The sequence below is a fragment of the Papaver somniferum genome, chromosome 7 (genome assembly GCF_003573695.1).
Source record: "Papaver somniferum cultivar HN1 chromosome 7, ASM357369v1, whole genome shotgun sequence".
Taxonomy (NCBI): Eukaryota; Viridiplantae; Streptophyta; class Magnoliopsida; order Ranunculales; family Papaveraceae; genus Papaver; species Papaver somniferum.
In genome coordinates this window covers 96,740,989-96,758,197 of record NC_039364.1, presented here as the reverse complement: position 1 = coordinate 96,758,197, position 17,209 = coordinate 96,740,989, and the positions used below count along the sequence as shown (strand labels likewise).

General features: G+C 35.4%; 3 protein-coding genes across 4 annotated transcripts; all 3 read right to left on the bottom strand.

The window, feature by feature from the left end:
• Positions 1-481: 481 nt before the first annotated feature.
• On the bottom strand, positions 482-1,726 carry LOC113294957 (protein FAR-RED IMPAIRED RESPONSE 1-like). Its single transcript, XM_026543325.1, has one exon. The coding sequence runs from the start codon at positions 1,724-1,726 to the stop codon at positions 482-484; it is 1,245 nt and encodes a 414-aa protein (XP_026399110.1).
• Positions 1,727-1,735: 9 nt separating this feature from the next.
• On the bottom strand, positions 1,736-2,705 carry LOC113294956 (protein FAR1-RELATED SEQUENCE 5-like). Its single transcript, XM_026543324.1, has 2 exons — positions 2,694-2,705; positions 1,736-2,605 (listed from the first exon to the last, which is right to left on the bottom strand). Exons 1-2 carry the CDS (start codon positions 2,703-2,705, stop codon positions 1,736-1,738), a joined length of 882 nt encoding a protein of 293 aa, XP_026399109.1.
• An 8,032-nt stretch (positions 2,706-10,737) lies between these two features.
• Positions 10,738-13,907, bottom strand: LOC113297913. 2 transcript variants are annotated; one of them, XM_026546513.1, is made up of 2 exons: positions 12,905-13,907; positions 10,738-12,758 (listed from the first exon to the last, which is right to left on the bottom strand). In XM_026546513.1, the coding sequence occupies exons 1-2, from the start codon at positions 13,824-13,826 to the stop codon at positions 12,733-12,735; spliced, it is 948 nt and encodes a 315-aa protein (XP_026402298.1). In that variant the 5' UTR covers positions 13,827-13,907; the 3' UTR covers positions 10,738-12,732. The 2 variants fall into 2 exon arrangements, with proteins under 2 accessions (XP_026402298.1, XP_026402297.1); XM_026546512.1 differs by having other exon boundaries at positions 12,905-13,899.
• Between the last annotated feature and the right edge of the window lie 3,302 nt (positions 13,908-17,209).

The window sequence follows — 17,209 nt, the reverse complement described above, 5'->3', positions numbered from 1 at the left end:
ATTGCAGACATATTTACCAAACCACTTTCTAGTGATCGGTTTTCTCTTTTAAGGTTCAAGCTTACGGTTCAAGATAACCCGTTACGCTTGCGGGAGGGTGTTAACACAACGTGACTTCATGCCATACATAGCAGTCCTGTATATTTGGAATTCTCTGTATATTAGGGAATTGTGTTTATTTGGGAAAGATAGTATCTTAACCCTCAAGTTAGTTATGCATATATATGCATTGAGTCTCTGTATATTCTGTGTATTCAAAATCAATAGAAACTGTCTTGCTTAACCTCGTCATCATTGTCTCTCTTCTCTTCAGTTAAAACCTAGTTGTTAACCCTTTAACCTAGGAGTTCTATCTCATCCAATACTGTTTTCCGGGGCTTTCTTTTTCTTGTAACTTTTGCAACTGCTGTTTCCAAAGCATTTGGTAGCCTAGTAGAACCGACGCCGACGCTGACTTCTTTTTCCTTAACCTTAATTCCTTTCACCTTGAGATTATCATCATTAGCAGGAAAAACAACATGTTGTTGAGATACACAATCAACAACGGATTCAGTTTGTGAAGCTTCCTGAAGGGTATAAGACCTCTCAAACTTGCATCAACCTCGGCTAGTGTTTTGTTTAGTCCTGCTATAGCTATTTCATATGCTTTATCAGTAGTCGATGCCCTTGTCGCTAGTTGAATACGTAGTCGACGTAACTCTCTATAACGTCTAGCTATCGCGACTTTGGGATCATCTGCACTTGTAGATTGCGAGTGAATATTGGTACACCCAGACTTTACATCTTTGGTCCACCTCTTTAAGATGTATTGAGTAGGAATACTCTTTATATTATGAATAAAGAGAACTTTTAGAGCATGTGAACACAAGAAACCTGCAAACTCAAACCTTCTACAACTACATGAAAGATTGTTACTTAATGAATCAAAAATGATTGTGCGATGATATTTTTTCCCATTTGGTATAACCCCATATTTTTTTACAATCCCAGTAGTTCCAAAATCCATGACTGCACAATCATGAGCCCTGCACAACTGTATTTGAAACAATTTAAATATTTGTGGAGTATAAACTTTTGCTGTATGTTTGAGGATCTCTACTGGGAATGACATTGCAGGGAAGCTTTGACTTGCTTGAAAGTCTGATTTCAACTCTTCATAACGTCGATCTTCAACCAGTTTTTCAAAACGCCGAAAAAAACGCAATAAATCATATTTGTAGCTAACATGCCTCTTTATAACACTGTTCAAGCTTTCACTGCGTTGGGTGGTGGTAATCTCTGCACTGAAGGTATGTCTCCCATACACTAGCGCCCATTTTTCTTTTAGCTCAAATAGTCGTTTCAGCCAATCATTTTCTTGGAGATTATATTTCGCAAGCATCTTATTCCAAGCATCTATAAATTCTGCTTCCTCTTCGTGATCATATACACAGTTGCTAAATTCTTTGGCAAAGTTTTCAAACTTCTCAAAAACATGGCTTAAATGCGTAGCCGCATTTTGATATATATGCCAAATACATAACCGATGACATGTTTCTGGCCATTGTGACGCTAATGCACTAGCCATTGCTGCATCTTGATCAGTGAAAATGCTTTTTGGTTTCTTCCCGGACATAGCTTTGACAAAAGTGTCAAACAACCACCTAAATGTTGGTATAGTTTCATCATATAATAGTGCTGCACCAAATATTATCGACTGCTTGTGATGATTTACTCCGACAAACATCGCAAAAGGTCACCCTTCTTTGTTTTTTCTATATGTAGTATCGAAACACATCACATCACCGAAATAATCATAGTCCACCATCATTTTTGCATCGGCCCAGAATATGTTTATTATTAAATCATCTATATCTACCTGAATTGCATGGTAAAAGTTTGGATCGTTCAACTGCATCTTTTGTAGATACTCAAGAACACCACCGGTATCCCCTGACTGCATTTCCCTTGTTCTCTTTGATCGCAGATAGTTTTTATAATCAACATGAGTAAAACCAAGATTTTGGTGGCCACCAGCTTGTCTGCTCAAAAATTCTAAAGTTTCTTTAGGATTGATGCCTGACATATCAGCCATTTCTGCTTGGGCTATGCTTGCAGTAGTAATTTTTCTGTGAGATCTAAACAAATGGGTCATAGAAGGACCTGATGTTACATGTGTATGACCTGGAACAAATTCGATGACACGATACTTACCACCATTAGAATAATTACTAATTTTCATCTTGGCTAGACACCCAAATCTTGTCTCAGCACGATGGGTTTTTATACAAGCATCACGTCTATCTGTTCCCCGTTTACCTTCAACAGAACAAACCAAAATTCTATCTCTCACTTTGCCATCACTATAAAGATGTGCCTTGCTTTTTCTCACACTAAAACCATAATTGAATGCATAGTTGTTATAGAAATTGTAAGCCTCTTCTTCTGTTTCAAACTCCATTCCAAGCAGTGGAATAATGTCTTCAGGCATTCTAGAATGAATTAATTGAACATTGTCATTACAATCAACGTTTAAAGAAATGTTTAAGTCGATGCCCTTACCAAAATCAGGCCGACCATGTTTTCCAAGTCCATCTTGTGTACTATTTGATTTTTCATTTGTATCCTGTCAAAAAAATTATTTTGCTATTTAGGTGATACTCGTCATGAAGATCCAAAAAATTAAATCAACTTCTGGATGAGACAAAACTTACCTGCAGCTGCATCTTTTTTAATATAACATTTGGTGGGAAACTAATACTAATGGAAGAGAAGACGAGAAGGAAACGAGAAAGTATAAGAAGTGAAGACGAGAAGACGAGTTGGTATAAAGGAGTAAAATATATTATTTTGGTTAGGAAGTAGGTTCCTAAAAAATTATCCATAATTTGGTTAGAGTTTTTGTTGCTTTGAATTTTCTTCCTTGATTTTTTGTCCTCTCTAACGGTGACATCTTCTTTTATTTATGAGAAACTAATTTAGACACATGGCGGATTATTACTTGTGGGACACAATGAGACACCCAAGTAGGTCACGGAGGATCCGAAACCCAAAAGTGGACAATACTTCCATTAAATATTACTAAATTTAATTCGGTAAATACTAGGAATTAAACAAAACGTATTTGGAACGAAAAATATATTAGGAATCAAACAATTAAATTTGAATTTTTGTATAAAACATAATTTAATTTGGAAATCCAGGACCTACCATATTTGGACCCAATTCGGAATTTTGTGGAAGTCAAAATTCAATTTTGAAGTCTAGGATCTACTATATTAAGACTCTTTTTTCCAATTTAATACATGAAGGAAAGAAAGAAAAAAAACAATATCCGTACATATTTCTTATCTTTTCTTCATTTACTCAATGTACTTGTCGTGCCACATCAAATCAGAAATACATCATCACGGGGTGGGATGAAGCCCCGCGCACATCTAATCAAAAATACATTGCCACGGGACGGGGAGAAGCGCGCGCACACCAAATGAAAGAAAAAGAAGAAAATTCCCGGTGCGTAGCACATGCACATATCTAGTAAGTGAAAAAAATACTAGAACCATCATATTATATGGGTTCAATATTTAGAAGCCCCATAAAATGGATCCTCCACTATCAACTCCATACTTTCACTTTTTGATATTTCTAGGCCCAGAACTATTATTTTTAGGGCTTGATAATAAAGTGACATTTTCATAATACCAAGATTGCCCTTTAGTATATATAGGTGATAAAACTAGGTATAAATTTCATTTTCTGTTTCATTTTCTTTTTCACTCATTTTCTTTTGCTCTCTCTCTGATGAAGAAACAAGCCGAGAAGACACGACTTCTAAGCGAATTTTTCAGTGGAAAATGATTTCAAAACCTAGATCTAAGCTTTACAAACAAAATCCTGATTATCTGAACATAAATTCGTCATCAACATCACTTGTTCATCGAAGATTCGATGAAAATCAATAGAAAATGAGTGATAATCATCATCAACAGCAACTGAATCTGAAGATTCTCTTGGAAAATCAAACAAACAGGTAACATTTCAATTCAATCGGTTGATTTAAATCTTAGATTTCGATTTTTATTTTCTAAAAAATCATTTGGAAAATTTTAATAGTTTGATTTCAGTTCAAATCTATTACTGAAATCATAATCAGAGATAGATTTATTGTAATCTCACCTCAATTTTACTTTTGAGAGAAAAATTTTCAAAGAAATTTCAAAGAAAATTTTATAGGGTTCTTGAACGAAATTCGATCTATCTTTTAATCTCTTATCTTGATAGAAAATCGGTTTTCATATTCGAAATCTGTGAATCATTATCTTTTTTACCCATTTATTTGATACGAATTTCATTTACTTTGATTTTCGAACTGATTTGAGCTCATCTTTAGTGGATTTTGTTCTTGGCAGATTTTTTTAAGTTCAATATATATTTGCTACATTCAGTACCTTGTCCTGCGGATTAAAGCTTAATCAACGAAGATACCTGGTAGCGTACGGTTGAATCTAAACAATTTCGATAGAAACTCAGTGAAATTAGATAAGTTTCTTTGAGATTCTTTACGGTTCATGAGATTGATGGATAAAATTTGTAGAACAGGAAGAGAAAATATGTGTGAACTTTTTTTTTAATGTGAATATGATTTGAAATTATGATTTATTTTAGTGTTTTATAGGTTTGTTTTTTGAAATATATGTATTACTGCAGTTCTGAAACAATTTCTTAACTCTCATATTCAAAAAGACATGTAGGTAGACTGTAAAGTAAACAAATTGATATGTGAAGTAACGGTGATCTTTAACTTGTCTTATCTTTTATTTGCAGAGGGAAGTTCGCTGGCATCGGAACTGTGTTTGTTAGATAAGCTACATGTTCTGTTTCGTTAGCTGTTGCGGTAATTCCATTCTCTTATGATGATTGAAAAGGAATACACAGATGCAGGTCTTGAAGTTTATCCTTCAACAAACTTGAGTGTTTCAAATTTCAGTAACAATCTTGCTCAAACAGATAAGCTACATGTTCTGTGATTCTCATTACCTTAAAGTCAATCTATACTTTTGTGCCTTCGGAAAAGATAATTTAATTTAATATAATCTTATAATGGTTGTCCATGAATGCAAGTTTCTGAGTTTCAATTGCTAAGACATGAAGCAAAGTATATCTTCAGTGTTTCTGTTTTCAATTGCTAGGACAGTATTGACCAAATGAAGTTTTAGAAAAATAAGGTTCTTAATGACTCTATACATTGTTTACGTGTATGTGTGGATTGCAGGGAGTGGTGGTGTTGATATTGATACCACAAAAGTGGTTAAGCAGATGAGGATGGTGTTGTCGAGTAAGCTTCAGGTAAACATGACTGCATAAAATTTGATTGTGATTGCCACATTTCTAGGTATCTATATATGTTGGCATATGGATGTGTAACTGCTAGTTATCTGAAACCTGTAACTAGCAGGATGTGTAACTAGCGCAGTTACACATCCTGTAATATAAAGTTTATGTTCTATATATTGCAGGTTCTTATGAAAAGGTATATCATGCATATTGGAATGACTAGATAACATTGGTTGGCAGTTGCTTTATGGCCAGCTTTTTCTCAGTAAAGGACCATCATTCGGTTTGGATGATGATCTAGCAATAACTAGCAGGATGTGTAACTGCTAGTTCAGGATGTGTAACTGCTAGTTACACATCCTAGGATATAAATTTTATGTTCTATATATTGCAGGTTCTTATGAAAAGGTATATCATGCATATTGGAATGACTAGATAACATTGGTTGGCAGTTGCTTTATGGCCAGCTTGTTCTCAGTAAAGGACCATCATTCGGTTTGGATGATGATCTAGCTAAAGAAGCGAATAAAGAAGGTCAATTCTTTATCTTAAAACTCTCTCCTTCGACTCTTCCATGAAAAAGAAAAAAATTATTCAATGCACTCAAATTAGTTTTGAAGTTTTTCTTTGTGAGTAGCTTAGGCACAGAAGCAAAAGATAGCAGAAGAAGTTGTTTCGGTGCTTAGTATTGGTGTTGATCTTAATACAATGCCGACTGAAAAGTTTGTTTATGTTGTTTCAGATCGTAACAAAAGAAATATGAGAGAGTTTGGAATATAATACTTTTGAGTTTCCATTCAGCTCTGAAAAGATGGTAACTACATTGCGCGCTGGGGCAGAGTATGCTGGAGTTCTTGTACAGAACTGTGTGCTTATTGCGGGAGGTCAATCTGGTGTATCTGAATCTTAATGCATAGTCATGCCTTGTATCGTTCTGCGGAGCAGGTTTGTGATTTCTTATATACATCAACATACATTATACGTTTATTGTACAGTTCATGATTTGATCATATTTGTAGAGTGTTGTAACTTGGCAAGATAAATGGACTTGTAGCTACTAGTTACATGCGCTAATTATATGTGTAACTTATATATACACATGCTAATTAGATGTGTAGCTACTAGTTACACATGCTAATTAGATGTGTAACTTATAGATACACATGCTAATTGGATTGGATATAAATCTATGTTATATGCATGATGATCGTTTGCTAGAAAGTGGTGGTGACAGTCGTCATAGGTAATTATTTGATTTCAGTTTATGCTACAATTAAGATTCGATTTCAGTAAAAGCCATATTTTATTTAAACGAATGAGATTTAGTTGCTATTATACCTATAAATGCTTGTTTAACTATGAAATATCATTAACTAAAGACATAATTGAAGAATCTGGATTAGCTGAATCATTAGGACTTTCAGTTGTCTTAATGTATGAGAAAAGTGTTGGTGAAGCTTCTAATTGGGCTGTTTATTTTACCGTTTACATGTGTTTGAAGTCTTTATTGTTTAACCACCTTGTCAAGGATGCGATAGTTCATGAATTGACCTCATCTTTCGACGTTAACTTCGTATTGCAGATAGGAAAATTTGAGCTTCATATCATGGAGGGAGAGTTTGCTGATCCTCAGATTGTAGTTATGCTTGGTGAAAACGGGACATGGAAGACGACATTTCCTTGCTTGCTGGTACACCTTTTTAGATCCCTCTCTTGTTGTTTTTAATTTCAAATTCTATGTCTAGACTGCGCATTTATTCACATTACACAAGTATGATGCATGTGTAACTTCTAATTACACATGTTATGTGCTTGTGTAACTCCTAATTACACAAGTAGGATGCATGTGTAACTATGAATTACACTAGACAGATGCATGAGTATCTTCTAATTACACATGCTAAAATGAACAAACCTTGTAACCAAAAAATTACGCATGCCAGTTACACAAGATTTATGGATGTGTAACTGCTAGTTACACATGCTAATTGGATGTGTAACTATAAATTACACATGCTAATTGAATGTGTAATTGTGAGTTACGCATGCCATGTGGATGTGTATCTGTTGCATATGCTTATACTTTGGCGTGTTTGATGAGCACTTGTTTTGAGTTTGCAAAAAATTTGAATTCTTGCAGCAAAGTTGTTTCTTGAGCTCTGGTTTTTAATTACTTGATCTCACATCTCCTTATGATAGAATGTTGATTTCATGTAGGTGAAACTGAATATATATTGTTGTATGTACTGTTAATTTTAATCTTATAAATACTGATTGCTTGTTGTTATATTTCAGGTTTCAGATAACTTCATAAAAGCTAATTGCTTAAATGTGATAATGGTCTCGCTGGAATTGGAGTTGACGCTGAATACACAAATCAGATGCATGTGTAACTCTCAATTACACTAGATAGATGCATATGTAACTCTCAATTACACTGGACAGAAGCGTACACATGCTAAAAATTATTGTAAATGAATATTAAAGCAATACATGTATTTTTTATATGCGTTCTTTTTGATGTCTATTTTTTTGATGTGTAACTTTGCATGACACATGACATAAGGATGTGTAACTTCTGGATACGCATGCCATATGCATGTGTAACTTCCTTTTACACATTCACACTATACTTTAATAATTTTGGGCCTAAATTTAACAATTTTGGGCTTAAATTTAAATTTTATTTAATTTGGGGCTTGACAATATATAAAAGGGCATGGATGTATTTTAATAACTCAGGGCCTAGATTTAAATTTCTTTTAATTAAGGGCCTCATATTATGGGTTATCCATGGGTCGGGCCTTAGCCTAATTTTCCCGTCTAATAATCACAAATAAACATGTCATGAAACATTTCAGCGATTTTTTGTTCTTCTTGCGTTGTGACTTTTCTTTTATGGTACAACTGGGCTCGTTCCCTTGACAAGACTAGCTTGAATTGGCCAGCCTCCTAACAACACAATTTCCATCTCACTCGAAAATGGAGAAAATTGGAGACCCAACCTTCCCTGGTTCAAAACTACAATTAAGCGTTTTTACTAAAGTTTATTAACGGGCATTTCACTAGTTTTGACTTGAGTATATAACTAGGAGGTGGCAGCTGGTTGGTGTCGATCATTCAAAAAAGTAGTTACTGTCATTTGTATTCCGCTCGATCAATCAATCGATCCCATGATTCTCGTATCACTTATGTTTGAAGAAAGGTCTATTATTATTGAACTACCTTACCAGCTACTAATCCAAGGTTATGGTACTCGCCATTTGAGATTTCTGAAGTAAAACCTCAATAAATTTATGTGGAGTCTATAGATATTGTCTTTGCGCGGAATTTAGATAAACCCTATAAAATGCTTTACGGAATGATAGTTGACTAGGATATAGTAGCAAATTACTAGTCGAACAAGCTTGTCATATATATAGTTCAAAATTAAACCAGTCGAAATTTGAGAACCCACCTTTTTATTCATGCATTGTGAAATATTGTGAAAGAATATTATTGCAAAAGATAATTGTCACAGAATAGACTTTGCAATAAGTACAATAGAGTGTGTTGTACCGACAACCAGACACACAGACACAGCTGTAATAACAACAATTACAAAATAACAGAAAACTTAACAAAGGTCAAGTCAACTAATGTTGACTTGACTAAAACTACTTCCAATACTCCCCTGCAAACTGAAGCTGGGAGAAAAAAAATAAAACAACAAAGTTTGAAAAACAACATAGTAAAGAAGAAGTCTTGACACTACAACTGTTACAGAATAAAGGTTCACAAGAACTACTGTGAAGAAGAAGCAGGCACTGCAGAAGTATTATCAGTTGTTGAAGATAAAACAGTTGAAGAAGAACCTAACAACTGAAGCAATAATCTTGAGAAGGTTGGATAACATAGGCCTTTAGTGAATAAATCTGCCAACTGATCCTCTGAAGCAACATGAAGTAACTGAATAAAACCATCCTCAACAAGCTCTCTGACAGAATGATATTGCAGCTCTATATGTTTTGTCATGGCATGGAAAATAGGGTTAGAAGCTAAAGCAAGAGCACAAAGTTTAGCAGAACACTTTAATGGAATATGCAACTCAGACAGTAAAGAAGAAAGCCACTTAAGCTCAGCCAATGCCACAGACAGACACTTATATTCAGCTTCTGCTGATGATTTTGAAACAGTTGGTTATTTCTTGGAAGACCAAGATATCAAACTAGAACCCAGAATACATATGCTGATGTGACCTCCTTGTATCAGGACAACCTGCCCAATATGAGTCTGTGTAAGCTCTTAAATTCTGCAAATCACCCTTTCTCAATGTAATACCTAAGCCAATGGTACCTGTTAAATATCTCAAAATTCTTTCACAAGTTGTAAATGAATATCTGTTGGTGCATGCATAAATTGGGACACATAATTAACACCAAAACAGATGTCTGGTCTAGTAACAGTTAAGTACTGTAAACCACCTACAATAGACCTATACTCAGAGACATCTACCAATAATGTACCATCATGAATGGATGCTCTTGAAGCTTTAACAACAGGAGTATCACAGGTCTTACAATCCAACATTTTAGCATTATCTAACAACTCCAATGCATACTTCTTTTGAGTAAGAACAATTGTATCAGAATCTCTAACCGCCTCAATTCCCAGAAAATAACCCAAGTTTCCTAGTTTTTCATAGCAAATTCAGTCTTCAAAGAAGCAACAAAAGAATCCAACAAAGATGAAGAACTACCAGTTAAAAGAATATCATCAACATAGAGTACTTTCTAAAATAATTATGTCCTTGGTATTATGAAAGACAAACATAGAATTGTCATAAATTGATTTCTTAAATCCAGATGATAACAAAAAAGTGTTAAATCTATGAAACCAAGCTCTGGGTGCTTGTTTCAGCCCATACAAACTCTTCTTAAGATGACAAACATACTCAGGATGATCTGGATCTACAAATCCAGGTGACTGAATCATATAAACATCTTCGTCAAGAAATCCATGTAAAAAAGCGTTATTAACATCCAATTGTCTTACTTGCAGATTATGATTCAAAGCCATACAAAGAACAACTCTGACAGTGGTACACTTGACAACTGGACTAAAAGTTTCATTAAAATCCACTCCATCTTGTTGGTTATAACCCTTAGCAACTAACCGTGACTTGAGTCTGTCTATAGTACCATCAGATTTTTGTTTGATTTTATACACTCATTTACAACCTAATATATTCATATGACGTTCTGGTGGCACCTTTTCCCAAGTTCCATTCAATTCCAAAGCATCATGTTCTTCTCTCATAGACACTTGCCATTTAGGATCTTTAATTGTTGTCTTAAAAGTCTGTCATGTATCTGGATGTACAATGACAGGATAATTACTTGATTCAAAGAATCAAGTTTCTCTACTCTTACGAACAGCCTAAAATCGACTAAATGATTCAATTTGATTATAATTTCGTTAAGGATTTTCAGTACAGACTCCACTCTTTATAGCTAGGTTTATCACTCAGAATCCGACGCTCACAGCTCTCCCAGATGGTTACATCTAAACCGTCCATTACAATTCATTTAACTACTAATTAAACACTAATTAAACTACTAACTACTAATAACTATCGACGGACTAGATAAGGGCACTCCTTTAATCGAGGGTACATGACATTCCCTTCCCCTTCGAAACATCCTTGTCCTCAAGGATGAGTGGCGAGTCGGAGACTTCAGTTACCCAAAGTTGTTTTGGAGCCTGGATGTGCATCTGTGAAGACCTTAAGCCACTGTTGTATTGCCCACTATCTCCTTTAGTTGTTGTTGAACCATATGCACGAGCCCAAAGTCTTCTCCAAGTCGTACTGCCCCCTTAACCTGTACAGTGCTTACCACCCCCATTAGAGAGTTGCTTGAGATGAAATGACCCCCTCTCTTCATCCACCCACTGAATTACAATCTGAATGTGAACGCTAGCTGAGAAGTACTTTGTTTTCACTTCTCTCAGAAAGAATTTTACCTCGTTATAACCTGTCACTGGCCTCTTCTTTTCAATAGGTTCTGTCGAGCCGATGGTCTCCTGGAAGGTACATATGAGCCGCCACTTGGCTGAAAGAAGAACGACAATACCAAGCACAACAAGACATGTGCAGACAACTCCACTTAGAATACCTAACTGACATTATAACTCCCACTTGAACCACATAAGGATATTGAAGTATCACGAGTCTGAAATGGATTCCTATTATCCAAACAAGTGCACAAACGAGACAGATATGCTCTTTCCCCGTTGGATAAGCCAGTCAACACATAAAAATGTAACCAAGGAGAAAGTACCGAATGGAATTGCATTTGTATAGACTTATTTGTTGGTTGCCACAAGAATACCAGCCACAATGCAAGGTGTACATACAGTTGCAGTTGTAATGCTCAAGTATTTTCGAGAGATAAATGAAGGGAGCCGAAAAATTTACCAGCACACATGCAAACTTCTTCAAGTGAATTAACACCATAATACCTTTAGTACTCCATAAGCATGTTGAGAACAAATTCCATCTCAAGAAAACCACCAGCACAAACATTAATGGAGTGTAAAGAAACATCAACTGAATCTTCGCCATTATGTCATAGAATTCTGAATCTCCATCAACTTTCCGTCGAGCAATAAGGCTTTCGTAGGTCACATGAGCAAGCAACAAATGGTAATAAGTACCAGCTGAATTCAAGATTCCAATCATTTGGGTAGACAATTTAGTTGCTTGCAGATAGGCTTCGTTACCAAGTAGATCCAAACCAACACTAATTGACCAAAGATGACGAAACGAAATCTCGTAAAGCAACTCATACTCCAGCTGCAAAAGAAAAAATTCATCTCCCCACAAACCTAGCACTTGATCAAACAACTCATATGCAACTGTATTTGAAGACAACAAATGAAAATGATGCCCATAGTTAAAAACCAGCTCATGAAAAAATTCTATACAATATCTATCCATCAAAATTGATCCCTCAACCCGCTTTCCGCGGTCAAATACGAAACATGTGTAACAAACACAAATAGAAAACCAAACATCTCCTTTCAAATTCCTCATAACACTAACAGGATTTTCATCAAATAGTTCTTGTGCCTGGTCATCTACATGTTGTTTTAGCCATTTATGCATCACTTGATTCCAGTCCTCGGTACCCTTAAGAAGCATTTTACCATACAAACTCCATGCAGTATTAATAACACCTCTCTTAGCTGACAGATAAACAAATGAAGCACTAAACATCCAATCTGACAGGTATCCAATTTGATAAACCAGCTCATAAACCCATTTTCCAGTATAAGTATCCATTAGAATTGATCTATCAAGACCCATGTCACAAGAAGTATTTGTACGAACACCAAATTTATAAGTGTCAGCAAAGGAGAATATCCCTTTAAGAACATCTAACACTTTGCCACGATCATATAGCCTGCGTGTAGAATTCAGGACCATGAAGAGACATGCATCTATTAGTACCTTGTAAAAAGAGAAAACAATCTTCGCCAACAATCGAACTCCAAGCTTCACTTTCAGGCATTTTATCTAACAGTATCCAAGAAGTACTAAAAACATCACCTCCAGCTGATATACAACCAAATAAAGCACTAGACCATGAATCTGACCAGTACCCATTCTTAGGGAGCAGCTTATACACAGAATTCCCATCGCATTCATCCATTAAAATTGAACAAGCATATAATGTAAGAGAATATGAAGTAATTGTATCAAAAGATTCAAAACCAAATTTATAAACACCAGCCGAATAATAAAACCTCCTAATGAGTTTGAAATCTTTTCCTGGATCAAATATGCTACGGGAAGAGGTGAGAATAATGGTAGAGCGCTTACCTAATCCGATCTGGTTCTTCCTGTTGAACTCATTCACGGCCTTGTTTGGGAACTGCTGCACTTTCCCGATTTGGAATTCACCTGACCTATTGAATTCAATAACATCAGTTTTGGCCACTTTCTCATACGGAAGACTCTGATCAACAGACAAATCCTTCTTTGCATTAATGAAAATTGAAGTGATAAACCCTAAATTGAGAGAATCATCTTCTTCATCGACAACGGAAGGAGTTGAGTTATCCATAGTGGAAACTTCTTCGAAGAAATAAGAAGGAATCAACTCTGATTCTGAAAATTCATCACTAACTACAGGAGCAACTTTAACTCTGCGAGGAGGTAGATGAGAAAAAGCAGTATCCTTAAGAAACAGGATCTGATCCAATTTCTTCTCCGCTCTGTTTAAAAGTTTGCCCCACCTTGGAAGGCCGTCTTCTCGATTTACACAGATTTTATCCATCAAATAAAACAGATACCACGAAACGCAAGTGTCGAATTCATCACTTGCTAACCTTTCTAATTTCAATATTGGTACCAATTTTCCATTCATTTGTACCCATTTTTGTAAACTCTGAATTTTAGAGATCTGTTGATGTTGATGAGTTTCAGTGAATACCTCCATGGATCGAACGAATCTGATACCAGTTGTCATGTACCTGGATGTACAGTGACAAGATAATTACTTGATTCTTTCTCTACTTTTGCGAACAGCCTAAAATCGACTAAACGATTCAATTTGTTTATAATTTCGTTAAGGATTTTCAGTACAGAATCCACTCTTTATAGCTAGGTTTATCACTCAGAATTCAACGCTCACTGCTCTCCAGATGGTTACATCTAAACCGTCCATTACAATTCCTTTAACTACTAATTAAATTATTAACTACTAATAACTATCGACTGACTAGATAAGGGCACTCCTCTAATCGAGGGTACATGACAAAGTCTTAGGCTCAGAAATAGTAGTTAACAATGCAGTATGAGAATGAGATAAAGGATGTTTGACAGTAGAAATCAAAACATGATTTGGAAATTGCTTTGACTTAACAATTCCAGTTTTGGACCTAGTGATAACAGAACTAGTAGGAAGAGACTCAGAGAGAGAAGGAGTTTCAAAAATAGATGGAGAAGAAAAATCAGAAGGAGAAGAACCAAAATAAAACTGAGATTCATCAAAAACTACATTTCTTGAAATATGCAACTTTTTGGTGATAAGATTGTAACATTTATACCCTTTATGTAAAATGCTATAACCAATGAAGATACATTTAACAGATTTGGGAGATAATTTGTCAGCTCTTGAATGAGCTAGACAATGATAGCAAACAACACCAAAGGTCTATAGAAGACTATAGTCAGAAGCAAAACCAAATAAAACCTCAAAAGGAGACTTATAATCCAAAAGTTTTGTGGGAGTTCTATTTATAAGATAAGAGGCTGTGAGAAAAGCATCATACCAAAAATGTTTTGGACACAAAGCATGAAACAATAAAGAATTACCCATTTCAGTAATGTGCCTATGCTTTCTCTCAGCAAGGTCATTCTGCTCTGGGGTGTGAGGATAAGAAATACGAATAAGAATACCACTAGATTCAAGTAAAACCTTAAAAGGACCTTTAACTAATTCAGAGGCTCCATCAACTTGAAAAGCCTTAATTTTTATAGAAAACTGATTTTCAGTCAAATTTTTAAAATGTGAAAAACATTTAACAACATCAGACTTCAGTTCCATTGGATAAATCCAACGGAACCGACTGAAATCATCAATAAACACTATGTAATATTTATAACCATTTAAAGAAGAAATGGTAGGACCCTACACATCACAATGAATGAGTGACAGAGGTGCATCAGCATGTGAGGAAGACAATTGAAAATGTAATTTCTTGCTCTTAGCAAGTTGACAAGGATGGCATAAAGAAAGAGAAGAATTTGAAGCTAAAACAATCTTATTTTGAGAAGACAATTTATGAAGAATATGCTTAGAAGGATGACCTAGTATATTATGCCATGTAGAGGAAGAAACTACTACATTAGAAGAAAAAAAGCAAAATTTCTAGGCACAATGTGACTAATTGGATACAAATTATTAACCATTTTCCCCTGAGCCAATAAACTATCTGTCGCGAAATCTCTTATTTCATTACCAAAAGGATAAAACTTAAAGTAACAAGAATTATCATGTGTGAACTTTGCAACAGAAAGTAAGTTATGCTTCATTGCTGGTACCAATAAGATATTATTGAGCTTAAAACTAGTATCTGATGGTTGAATAACAGAATTTGCAGTAGACACTATAGATAGTGACTTAAGATTGCCAATCTGCACATGATCCTTGCCCTTGTAACTAGAAGTATGTTGAAGTAGAGTATCATCACCAGTCATGTGAGATGTAGCACCTGAATCAGAAATCCAATGTGAGTAGAAGTACTGGCAGAATAGGCAGAAAAACCAGCAAATTCCTGAGCTCCATAAGTACTAGAAGCTGCTTGTTGTTCTACATTTTCCACAGTAGCAATATGACCAAAAGAAGAAGAGGTAGAAGTTACAGTTGGAGGATGATACCTAAAATGGCATCTACTTGCATAGTGACCCTTCTTCCTACAAATTTTACATTCCACTTGAGAATAATCCCTTCTCACAAAACCATTAGCACTTCTAGAAGACCTTTCTTGACTACTACCACGTTGCATATTAGTAGAGTTCTTAAAATTTCCTGAACCTTTAAATTGATTCTTGTTATTCCCAGAAAAATTATTACCACCATTATTATTCTTGCTGTAGAAAGTAGATGAATTTTGGTTATCAAACATACTCTGAGTATCATGATGCTGAGCAATAAGCCACTGCTCATGATTCAGCAACCTTGGTTTTAGTTCAGCAAAAGTAAACGGATGTTCTCTATTTTGAGCAGCAATGACAAAACTATCAAATTCCCTGCCTAAACCATTCAGAACATGCATCACCAAATCTGATTCAGAAACCTTTTCACCTATGGCAGCTAAATTGTCAGCTATAGTCTTGATATTTTGTAGATAAACTTGAATTGTAAGATTCCCTTTCTTGAAATTATGTAACTGATTCCTCAACATAGATTCCCTGGCCATGAATTGATTCCTAAAGCTAGTTTCAAGAAACACCCAAATTTCTCTGTCATGTACCTAACTGAGATAAGGGCTAGAAATTCTATTTTGGGGGCACGCCAAAATGTTGGGTGTCGTTATCAGTTAATTAATAATGATTAGTAGTTAATTAAATGTATTTAGCCTTTATGGTTGTGGCTGCGCCACGTTGCTTTTCTTGTATTAGGTTTAGTCTCTTCTTAAATTGTCTTGTGAACTGTAAGAGGAGGACATGAGATGAATTGTTAAAAAAGAGGCCGTATCAGTGTATACAGAAGGGTTTTCATTATATCTTGTACTAAGAATAGTAGAATTAGTATCGAGAGCAGGTTACGATGACAGGAGCAGTAGGAGTATCACTGATGAAAGACGTAGATGCAACAACCAAGGATCTTAAACAGAGAATCAGTGAGTTAAGTGATACCTTAGATAAAAACTCACAGGAAAGCAATAACTTTCTCCAACAACTTGTACGCTCTGCTGATGAGAGTAAAGTTGTGGCTGAGAAGACTCTTACTACATTAACTCAAAACATTGAAGCCATAACTCAACTTCTCAAGCTTTTAGTAGTGAGAGAAAATCCAGAAGATAACATTACAGAGCCCGGATTTAAACCACCTGAGAAATCACCAGTAGTGATAGATCTATATTCAAGACGGCGAGAATTTTTTTCCAGAAATGACAGATCCACATGACCAGCAGGGTGAATCGTCTAGATATAACTACGGAAGAAACCCAAAGCTGGATTTTCCCAGATTTGATGGAGATAATCCTAGAAGTTGGATCAGAAAGTTCGAAAGATACTTCTAGATCTGCAACACTGATGATACTCAGAAGGTTCTCTATGACTGCTCGTGATTGTGCCCTATGGCAATGTAACAAGTAAAATCATGCGTTGGATTTCCTCAAAGCA